Genomic DNA, 12,423 nt, shown 5'->3' with positions numbered 1-12,423 from the left:
GTTCAACGACAGTTATAAAATAAAATTAAATTAAGATTATTAGATCAAAAATTATAAAGTAAATCAGAAATGTTTCTACTACTAGAAACAATTTACTTATAAAGCAATACAAATTGCTATCTTTGAAAGTAATTTTTCATATGATTTTTTTTTTCATATAAAATCATATATTTATTTAATAAAATTAAATTAATAATAAAATTTTGTACATTCGTATTTTAAGACTTTCACTTCAATCTAAGTTGAAATTAAATATTAAATAAATTTAAAAATCTTAAAAAGTATTCAAAATTTAAAATGTTTGGTTAAAGTAGGAAGAAAACAAGAAATGTCTTTGTAAACGTTAATATTTTTTTTAAAATTTAAAATACCATGTAATATATGGGTTTATTTTAATATAGAGTTTATATTAAAATAAACCTTATTTTTTTAAAGAAAATTATTATTATTATTATTTGCTTTTTGTTTTAATTAATTATCAAACACTTTATAAACCAACAACAATTGCAAAAGAAATAAATTTTATTAAAAATATTGTAACGAAATAACATATGGTTAACATAAGGTATTACAATACACTAATTTGCTTGTAACTATAAAAATAAGAAAACATGTAGTTCATTGATGGAATATACAGTAGAAAAATAAATAACATTTATTGGATTAATACTTCGTTTTCACAGAATTTTGGCGAAAATCGTGAATTACATCCGTTTGAAGTATACTAGAGGGCTTTTTATCGATAAAATCGATCTTAGTTGGAGTAGGGTTCTGATAATATTTATTTAAAAATATAGATATAAACATGTTATTGAACAATTTCGTTGCATCGTGCAAAAAGTATTGGAACTACACATTTTTTTCTAAAAGCATGGATCAGATATATTACTTAGCAACTTCTTGAGAAATCATGAAAAGCATCAATAATGCATAGAATTAGCCAGTTCATCAAATCACCGTTTACTATGTGTCTTAAAGGACCAATCATCAGGTGCCTGAATTTTGGCCTGGCGTCCCTGAATATAGCTTGTTGTCGTCAAATAATGAATACATGAAACCTGGCTAGAAAAATTGGAGGATAAAGGCCTGTTTAGACGATCCAATTTCTTGGACAGAGATTGATTGATATTGATGGAAACTTGTTTTGCTTTGAGCTTGGATCGTGTAAACAATCATCCAAGAACTTGGTCGAACTTCTTGGACGATAGTAGAGCATGTTCTACTTTCCATCCAAGTTTTTTCTCCCTTAACCAATCAGCGTCTTAGGTTTTGTGACGTCAACAATCAGGTAGCAAATTATGTCATTTTGTTGTCTGTTTTAATATATTTTAGTCCAAATAAATTGATCTGTTGCGGTTTATTTGTGTTATTATGATTTTATTTGAATTTATTTAGTAATTTTAACTTATGTAAGTATTATTTTATAATGTTGAATATGAACAATGCGCATGCGCAAGTTTTTCTTCCAACGAATCAGTGACATTAAAAAACTTCGATAGTGTCAACGAATCATCCAATTTCTTGGACAGAGAAATCTATCCAATTTCTCGGATTCAAGAAATTGGACCGTGTGAACAGGCCTTAAAAATGCGTTTTCGTTCTCTCTGTGATGCACGACTTCGTGTAAATAGTGATTGATTGGGCAATTCCAATAAACTGTGGGGGTGGTGATTTTTTCTCTCTGGTCTAACATATCCCACGGAATTTCTAAGGAGTTAAAATCAGGTGATTTTATTATCCAGACGAGGTGTAATGGGGTTTGTGAGGGTTCTTATAACCTGCCACTTACAATTTCAGCCAGATGATCTTCATGTCGCCATCTTAAAAAATTAGACAAATATTGATTAACATAATAAAGATGATCATGTATAAGGTAATACATGATTATTCAGTATGTTAAAATAAATATGTTTTAGGTAATCTCTAGTAGGCCCAATTTATGATAAGAAAAACATTAAAATATTACTGAGTTATTTCCAGCCTAATGATGGTTCTCATGATTTCTCTAGGCATGTTGGGTTTGGAGAGCTTATAATTACGAATTACTCTTACGTGTAGTGAAACAGTTTGAACGAGAAAAGGAACACTTGCTAAATATTATATTGAGCAAAGTTTACTTAATGCAAGTAACATACTTTTGGGCAATGCTTTCAAATGAAGAGCTTATTGTGAAACAATGATAAGCTTTTATTCTGTTCGCAAAATTATAATATCGATTGAATTTAGCCGCAGAAAATCCTCACAAGTACTAAATTATAAAACAACAATAGTGTTTACTAGATTTTTTACACCATTGGAATTAGATTTCATGGTTTTCTATTATTGTTGTTCACATTTGGAGTTTATCATTGTTTCGTTGTAAGCACTTCGATTGTTTTCATTGAGTACGTTTTTCTTTGAGGTCCACAGTCTCTAACTCAATATATATGTAACATAAATCTGTCTCATATTTACACAATAATGAGATGTTCATAACTAAACTCAGTTTGGGAAACTATGATATATCAAATAGAAAAAAAGCATAATTATTTATTTATTGACGTATTAAATAGTTCACGTAACTTCTCAATACAGAAATTCACCAATATACAATATTAAAAACGTTTTTTTGAATAAACGTGTTTGATTTATTTAACTTGGTTCGTAATAATAAAATTGAATTCATAGATTTATACCTCAGAATTAGGCATTAAGACAAATAAGGTTTTTGGTCTTGAACTCAAAATGTGTAATACTCTAAATGTTATATGAGTTCTAAATGTAATTTGTCCTCAAATCATAGTTTATAAACCTGGTCACCGTATGCTTACGTGAACATGCTTACTTGAACAGTTCTTACTAGAAACATGTGGTGATCGTAGAATTCATTATAATTGTTTCAAAATCAATGCAAAAATCTATTTCAAACTTCATAGAGTACAGGGGAACTCTTAAACCCTATTCAGGTATGCAAAACGGTTTCTTTAGATTTTAAACAAGCTGGAGGCAAATATTTACGTTTTGGCTTTCTGATCGATTAACAGTTAACAAAATAATAAAAAAAAACATACGTTATCTTTTTTTTTCTTATGGGAAGGTACATAATACCTTTTCCTTTTTATTCATTATATGTAAATAGTCTGTGAGATATTTTTTCAAAAATGTCACAGAATATTTTCCCACCTTCAGTTTAATACTTCATTTAAAAATACAAGTACAATTTAAACAGTGAGTGCAGGTTAAATATAATTGAAGAACTTAACGAAAGTAGGTCTTAAGTGCCATTTTTGTAACTTCAAAAATACTAGCTACAGGCAACAGCAAGCAACTGTCAACGAAGCACTTTTTCCTACTAAAAAAACAGTCTGATCTGATATCCATAAACACAAATATTGTGTCATTTCAGAATGTCACAATTGCAATAAGCTCTTTAATTGTGAAATAAAAAAATCGCAACAGCTCAGAAAAATAATAGCACGGGATTCTTCACGGCGAATTACTTAAAATGATTCGAGTATTAATTCATCATGAAAATGAGCGTGACAAAATATTATTTATGATGAACGATATCCAATATCAAATGTTGTCTATACAAAAATAATATAGCATCAGGTATAAAAACCAACCATACTTTGAGTGTTTAAATATGCAAATGATAAGATAACACACATAATGCATGTCTCTCAACAATTGAATATTTTCAAAGATACATAAAAAGTTCAAGGAAGTGGAGTGAACTAGATCCTCCTAAAGCTTCTTTTGTACAGGAATAGACGTTGTGTTGACGTAAGACCATTCACACTGCATGCGATTCACGCACCTCAGATCGCTGTTGAGAAAATGAGAATTTATGAATGCACATGAGAATGTATTTCTCCAATCAGTTTTCGTTTACTTTTGCGGAGGAGCGTGAGTTGAAAGCAGTGAGAATGGCCATTTAAGCAACAACTATTTTAAATTTTCAGTCTTGAACGTAGGTCAACAACGGCTCTTTTCATTAATATTCATCCACACTTTGAGTTGTGGCGATGTTGAGACGGTGTTCTTCATCTTGTCAGCAAACTTGATGGGCTTCTCAGTTATGGGTGGTTCCATATCATTGCTGTTCAGACGATTTCGGAATTTTTTAGTCAGGAGTTGCGTCAAAGAGATGAATGGGGCTTCGAATCCCATAAACAGTATGTAGGCTATGACCAGAGTAGCCACCATATTGGTGAGTGCCTCGTAGAACTGCATAAAAGACACTACATTAATAATTTGGAAAACATTAAATAATGATATAAATGTGGATATAATATGTTACTTGGCGTAATTAATCATAAGATATGGCTAATATTTCATATTACAGGTATTTGCATTCGATGCAGATTTTATTTATTCTGATGGTGATTCGTAGCATCTAAATGTATGTAGCAAAGAACAATAAAATAACATTTGTAATTCATTATTCGTGCTATGTAGCATTTAATTTCAGGATTTTATTTGTTCAAAATATCTTCAGTTGATATAAGTTTTGAATGAAAATATACGAATTAAGAAATAAGCTTTTTAACAATATATCATGTAATAGATAAGGACTGATTCTTGTTTCTATTACAAATAAATAAATGAACCATTTTGGAAATATACAGTGCCTTTCATAGAAGGTAAATACTTTTATTTTATTAAATAAAAACACTGAGAAAATATTGGTTCCACAGTTAAATTAAGATTAACAAGAAACGTTGTTAGTGAATTTATTTCGCAGTTACAATTTAGCCAACAGTAATTATGACAGTGAATTTGTGTTACGATTGCATTTCAGTCAATAAGAAACGCTGAGTGTGAATCTATTCTACGGTTACATTTTAGCCAGTAAGAAATACCAATAAGGAATTTTCTTCTGTGTTATATTTCAGCCAGCATATATTGATATACAAGACATTTTAAGCCTTTGCTCTCCGATGTCCCCACGGAGGCACCATCAACAGTCACCACTTTACAATTAAGAAATTTTATAACCTATTAATTAGAAACCACATTATTTTAAAATTGTGTAACAATAGTATATTGTGTTTTTTAAATGCTATAGTGCTGATTTTAGATCAAACAGCTTTTAAAAGTACTCCGAGAGCAAAGGGTTAAAAAACAACTTTTTAAATTACATAAAATATAAAGCGAGGTACTTAAACTTTATGTTTTTTTAAGAGAATAGTAAAATTTCTTCTAGTGGTTCTAAGTTTATGTTTCAATGTGAGATTCCTTGTCTTGTAAATTTGATTTAGAATTAATTTTCACACAACAACACGCAAGCGATTCGAAGCCTCATATGGAACTCCACTTTGTTCCAGCTCTCCCATGGTGAAGTTCTTATAATGCAGGCAAAAATCACCAAAATTTATGAAAGCTTAATTGTTTAACTACTCAATAAAATATTTTGCAAAAATGCAACAATAATGACTGTAAAATGCAACTCTAGAAATCAGTTGCAAATATATCATTAAAAAGATTACACACAGGAAATCATCATGAATTTACTACAAACATATGAATGTACAGATAAACTTAGAATTGTAAGTTTTTTTATAAAAACGAATCATCTTCACAAATTTTTAGTGTTTATACCTATGACCGAAAAATATGAATTCTGATTATAAAATAACGCGTCTTAGTTGATAATATTGTAATATTTTAAGTGGTTATCTTCTATTAGTTAATAAGCATGTCTAATTAGTTATGTTTTAAAAGTTATAATTAGTAAATTATCATACCCAAATAGTTCTAAATAGTAAATTTGCACGTTTTTAAAAATCGGCATAGTTTAATAGTTAAAATAGATTAATCATCAAAACATAGTTATATGGCATCTGATAATAGTTCTGGTTAACTTTTTAATAGGTTTCTTTTAATTATCATACCTTAAAAATTGCAATTAGATAATTAACGTTTCGTACTTTGTTAATACGAGCCTTACTTAGTAATTCGAATTAGCTAAATGTCATAACTTAGTAGCTGAAATTCTGATGACTTAATCAAACATAAATAATTGTCTTCTTCTAACTAAAAAGCTGAAACTAACAGTACATAAAACTTACGATTTCCAATTCATTGACAAAAAAATGAGATTTTCTGAATCCGTTGACCATTGTGATGACGGGCACATGCATCAAGTGAGCGAGGAACACCAACCGCGCCAAGAAAGCAAATGGGCGCCAAGACAGGTAATCTTTTATTAAACCTATTCAAAGAGGTAAATATTTAATTATATCTATACATAATAATAAACGCGGCTGTGTGTGTGTGTGTCTGTAATCACAATATATCGCCCCAGAAGCCTCGCCCGGGCACGAAACTCGGCCCATAATTGTGTTTTGACATAATGAAGAAGTATTTTTTTTCTTTTTCAAAAATTTTGATTAGTTATTTAGTTATCAGTCATTTTGTAAGTCTATGCTTTTCGTCTGCTTTTTCGTCTTCAAAGAGCCATATTCAAAAAAACTATTAAAAAATGCATATACTTTTCCCCACTCTTATAAATGTATGCTAATGCGAACCTCACAATTGAAATATTAATTTTCGACAACTTAAACCAATAATATACGAAGGAATTAATAATTTAATTGTAAAGTTCGTATTAGTTTACATTTATTAAAGTGGAGAAAAGTTTAACTTCTGTATTAAAAATGTGGCAACATATTCGATACGTAAATAGAACGCTTCGCTTTGATATATTTGTCGCTGTTCATAATTGTTATAATAAGTTTTTCTTCTTCTTTCCACGCTCTATTTTTTTTTCTTAAGCGAAGACGATAATTTTTATAGCGATATTGTAGTACTTTGTACAACTAAAAATTCTTTTCGCAACACTTTAAAAATATTTACTTTATTTTCTTTATATATACAGAGAACAGTCGGCAAAGAATTCGATTAGGTTGAAAAACATTTCGCTAAAAAGGAACGAATTCCAAAAGAAAAAATAAACAACTTAAAGAATAAAAATGCTGATGCCAGCCAATTTTTTGAAAGTTAACTTAGAAATAACAAACCAAACGATGTTAAATAACAAACCAAACGATGTTAACAAAATGACGTAGAAAGCGCACTAGATCAAAATTATACAAGCACAACTAGATCAAATTATAATACCTGAGTGCTTGACGTAACAGATATAGAAATAGAATTTGATACCATAAAAAATTATTTAGAAATAGAAATTGATACCATAAAAAATTTATTCGTTTTCGTGTTCTTTTCATGTATTTAGCATTTCAGTTTTTTTTTCTTAAGCGTTGTAGCTATATAATTTCAAACATCCTTAAGAGCTATAACACATCTGCAGCAGAATTGGATATGAAGACAAAATTGGGTATAATATGAAAAAAACACAACTACTTCGATTTAGTAGGAACAACATATGACGCAATGCTAAACGAATGGAATTTAGTTGTTGTTTATTTAGTTATTGTTATTAGTAGTTGTTGTTATTTGCTTTAGTTGTTGTTGTTTATTTAGTTGTATTTAGTTTCAATAACTTTTCTTTATAATGCAATAAAATCTGGCGAGCAGCTATTTAAACGATCGAACACTTCGTTTGTTTATTTGTGGCTTGAAGTTAGGCTTGCAGAAAATGCCGTTCATGGGTTAAATTTAGTAGGAACAACACAACCTGTGACGTAGGCTATATTATACCCAATTGCTGGACAGGAACACTTTAATTGGGTATAATATGAAAAAAACACAACTACTTCGATTTAGTAGGAACAACATATGACGCAATGCTAAACGAATGGAATTTAGTTGTTGTTTATTTGGTTATTGTTATTAGTAGTTGTTGTTTATTTAGTTGTATTTAGTTTCAATAACTTTTCTTTATAATGCAATAAAATCTGGCGAGCAGCTATTTAAACGATCGAACACTTCGTTTGTTTATTTGTGGCTTGAAGTTAGGCTCGCAGAAAATGCCGTTCATGGGTTAAATTTAGTAGGAACAACACAACCTGTGACGTAGGCTATATTATACCCAATTGTCCACTAATCTTCAGATTTCCTGCTATGTTTTAAAAAACTTTATTTGTGAAAACCTTCAGCGTGGCAGACAGCTGGTCGCCTTAGGCGGCTAGTATATATATATATATATATATTTATATATATATATATACAAATAATAATATAATATAAAACTATTAATGTGAAAAAGCAAAAGTCTACCTCAGGACACATCTTTTGGAATAATTTAACACGTTCACGCCAGGGTGACCCACCGGTGGGTCACGCTAGATTGTCTCATCTTGGCGGCGCACCAGAGTAAAAACTGGTAACAAATAAATTTCATTTTTTAGTTTTTTTCCGGGAATAATAAAAATCCATAACTACCAATTGTTTTTAACGGATGCAATTTTTATATCGCCGTGATAAATTTCCTTACAGTGAATCGTTATTGTTGAGAATAGATTAACTCATCCCGAATATTATCTAATATTAAAATAGTTCTTCTACCAGTATTTTCTCTTTTCCCGGCGTGAACGCGTTAATAAGATATTTCTGAATGAAGAATAATTATCCTAAGACAAAAATTATTGTTCATAATGTGCCTATATCGCTAAAAATAAAAAAATTTAAAGTAATCGGGTTCGAATCCTAGAGATGGCTGGTCGATACGAACTCCACACACTGCTCGCACCGACCACAGTGTTGACGTATAATATCCTTAATAGCAAGCGGGTCATGGGTTAGAGTCCCCTTCCCATCAGGCTAACCGAGGGACATTTTCGTGGTTTTCTTTTCCATGTAACGCAATTGCGGTTAGTTCCCTCAAAAAGTCATTTGCGAAGGCAAATTTCTCTCAATACTTGATCTAGGAGTTCCCTAGTCTTCTCGATTGGGTTCAAAATTACAAAAATTGGGCCCAAAATTGGGCTGGCTGTTCATCGATGGCTATAAAATTATAAATTTAAGTTATATTTTCAATGATTTTTTCGTGTATCGAGTATCTAATTTACAATCCAACGGCCTTTAACATCTCGATCACTTTTTTGGAGACTTTCCCCTTGGCTGTAGTTGGTCGCAATTATAATGCAGACTTTCATTTCTTACAAAATATGCCACCTGTACTTAAAAAAGACGAGAATAAAGATTTTTTTAAAAATTATTACTACAGAAAATGCCAAACAGGAGAGCGGATCGTTAAAAGCCTCTGGATTAAAAAATCGTAACTACCCGGCTACAGGAAATTTATACTAAAAAAGATTCATTTCCACATAGTTTTGACAGAATTTAAGAATATATTTTAATCATTGTTTTAGAACTTGCTGCTCGCTGTAATTGCTTTTCCTTCATCATTAATTTTTTTAGACGATATTTTTGCCAAAAAAAAAATATTATTTTGTTAATAAAATATGTAACTATCATAATTCCATGTGAGTACAATTTGTTTATATGTCAATCGTATTATTTGGATTTGAAAAAAAATTTAAATAAAACCATTGGTATTTTTTTAAAATTTGTTTTTTAAAAAGAAGGAAACTCTTAAGAAAACTGAATGTGTGTACAATAAGAAAAAATAAAAGATAATTAATTTTACTTGATGACTGTAAAGAACAATAATTTTCATCAGTCAAATTTAGATTCCAGATTTTTTTAATAACTTTAAGTGTATTTTCTTTATATTTTTAATTTTTTAAAAATTATAAACATAAAATAAAGATGTAAATGAAATGAAAGGAAACTAAGGAAAATAGAATGTGTGTACAATAAGAAAAAATAAAAGATAATTAATTTTACTTGTTGACAATAAGTAACAATAATTTTCATTTGTCAAATTTTGATCCAAGATTTTTTAATAACTTGAAGCGTATTTTCTTCATAATCTTATGTTTTTTAAAACTATAAATATACAGGGTGTTTATAAATTCCCGGACCCATTTTAATGTTTAATAACTCATAAAATAATGAAGATATAAACAAACTTATAGAATTTATTGATGGAATAACTCATATATTTTCCTTTTCAGGTTTGAATATCTTTACTTTTGTAAATATCGTCTGCGCGTGTGGTTAATTTCAGATAATTTCATTTTCAGTCTAAATATCTGTACTTTTCTAAATATCGTCTGCTTATTAATTGCATTTTTCTCTCTTTTGTTTTTGGCAACTATTGCAATGTTATGTTCACTTTTGATGTGTTTGTTCTTTGTAGTACTTTTCTATGTGATGTTTTATTCGATCGGATATTAAGGAGAATGCATACACCGACATGCTAGCCGCTACCTGGCGTGAAATTGACTATCGACTTGATATTCTCCGTGCGACGAAGGGGGCACACGTGGAAGTTCATTGACAAGGGTCATGAAACTTTTCGAGTCTATCTAACCATTTATGTTATTAATTTTAATATATCTTTATTATTTTATGAGTTATTAAACATCGAAATGGGTCCGGGACTTTATAAACACCCGGTAAAATAAAAATGCAACTGCAAACTTACCCCCGTGTCCAGTCATGCAAGCGACGGATACCCAAGACAGAAAGGCTGCTTCAGCAACCTTGCTGAAGGACGTGTAGAGGGCAGAAACAAGAGGACTAGGCACAAGCCCTGTGTTCCACTCATGCACAACTGTCGATGATGCTGCAAATCCTGTCAAAGTTATTATCCATAGGAACCAGCTCATTTTCTAAAGGAAATAAAAAGATTTTATGTAGTTCTTCTGAAAAGCTCTTCATTTAATTACATACATTTATAATTGGGTACTTGCACTTCAAGAAGAAGAAGAAGACCACAGCTACCAACACATGTGATCTATGACGTCAGCGCCAGCCGATCGCTTATGGCGTGTTAAATATGAGCTAAGTTTCTATCGACACAAAGTAAGAATGCTACTTAACGTGAAGTTAATTAAGTACAGTGCCATATCGCATATCGAATTCGCTGAAATATAATTCTCTCTCATCTACGTCTTTAGCTTAACTTATATTTATTATTTGATTATGTCTTTTATTGTAATTGTGTTATATTTTTATTTTGTGTCTGGCAACTTTGATGCATAATTAGTTTGTTTATGTTCTGCAAGGGTTCTTACCTGTATTTGCGTTAAGTAAGAAATATATAGTGAAAGATTTGAAATCTTAGTGAAAGAATAGAGACTGTGTCACTGAAGAGAATTGATACTTCACGGGCTTGGCTCACTCGAAATAGAATGGAAAGAGAAGTTGCTAACGTAAACCAATCTCACTCGCTGGTATCTTAATTTATGGAACTTAAAGATTTGAGGTATTTACAATGTATGCCAGAGTCACAAGTGCATTTTCATAGCTTAATGCAAGGTGACCAGATTTATAAAATGATTCGAGAACAAATTATCAGAGCATCCTCGAAAAATTTTACGATTTCAGGATGCCATGTATTTATGGAAAATATTAATTTATATGGGCAACAAAGTTTTTTTCTTTTTAATTGATCACTAACATCAGTTGCTGAATCATCTTTATCAAACTTGATTTCATTACTAAGTAGTTTCGAAATATTATATAATATGTTGTTGTTTATTTTTTGCTGAAATTATTTTAAGACGAGTATTGAGTTTTCATCTGTTAGTTTTAGCATGGTGCTTTTTTTTTCTTCTCTTTTTCATTGTGAGACAAAATTATCGTGTTTCTACATTTCCGATTTTTGTTGTTGATATTTTACTGCATTAAAAATATTATATGCTTTCGGGAAAATTTGAGTATATTTGAGGAAACTTGCTAAAATTTAGAGACATTTTCTGTCTTCAAAGCTTTTGAAAGGTTTGAGAACAATGAAGAAAATTTGAGAACTATCCTCGAGATTTGTAGATGTCTGGTCACCTTGAGTTTAGGAAATGATTTAATTAATTAACAAGAGGATATTTTTTTTACCTACCATTTTAGCTTTTAAAAAGCACTGAGTCTGAACTTAAGATCCAAATAAATCTTCCTTTATATACAATTGTTATTTTATAGTTCGTAGAACTATATTATTTCTGCTAAATAAACTTTAATGAAAAAACACTTATACTACCAATTTTTACTTTTTTTGAAAAAAAAAGGAATTAGTTTTTTTAAAAAATTATTCTAGGTGGAAGTAGTTTTCTTTTTAAATTACGCTAAACATAGATGGGTTAAATGGAGGAAAAGTATAGGATAAAACAGCACTTTATAATAACAGTACTGCACAGAACAAAGTACTTTTTTATTTTAAAATTTTGATGTTTCATTAAAATTTATTAAGTAACTAAAGAGAACTTTTGAGAAGCAAAAATGATATTTAAAATACTTAAATCAATATTTTAATTGATAAATTAAAAAAAATGCTAATTCAATAGGAAATTTTCTTCCCTCTTAAATTTTTCTGGAAGTTTTTACGTACTGGCATTAAATCTGGAATGGTCCACAATTCGACCATTTTTTTAAATTCATCTGCATTATTGTTTTAAGAGTAGGCTGTAATTA

General features: G+C 29.9%; 1 protein-coding gene across 1 annotated transcript in view; it reads right to left on the bottom strand.

Moving 5' to 3' along the window:
• Positions 1-504: 504 nt before the first annotated feature.
• LOC107448262 (nose resistant to fluoxetine protein 6) overlaps positions 505-12,423 on the bottom strand; it is a 107,114-nt gene continuing 95,195 nt past the window's right edge. Inside the window, exons 13-15 of the mRNA XM_087151688.1 lie at positions 10,442-10,628; positions 6,054-6,196; positions 505-4,209 (exon numbers count right to left, since the gene is read on the bottom strand). Coding sequence (XP_087007814.1) covers positions 3,958-4,209; positions 6,054-6,196; positions 10,442-10,628 — 582 coding nt within the window. The 3' untranslated portion in view covers positions 505-3,957. The remainder of the gene's footprint in view (positions 4,210-6,053; positions 6,197-10,441; positions 10,629-12,423) is intronic.

This window comes from Parasteatoda tepidariorum, chromosome 9 (genome assembly GCF_982258835.1).
Source record: "Parasteatoda tepidariorum strain Cologne lab strain chromosome 9, Ptep-v5.0, whole genome shotgun sequence".
NCBI classification, from domain to species: domain Eukaryota; kingdom Metazoa; phylum Arthropoda; class Arachnida; order Araneae; family Theridiidae; genus Parasteatoda; species Parasteatoda tepidariorum.
The sequence above is the reverse complement of the archived record's forward strand: the minus strand, read 5'-3'. Positions and strand labels throughout refer to the sequence as shown.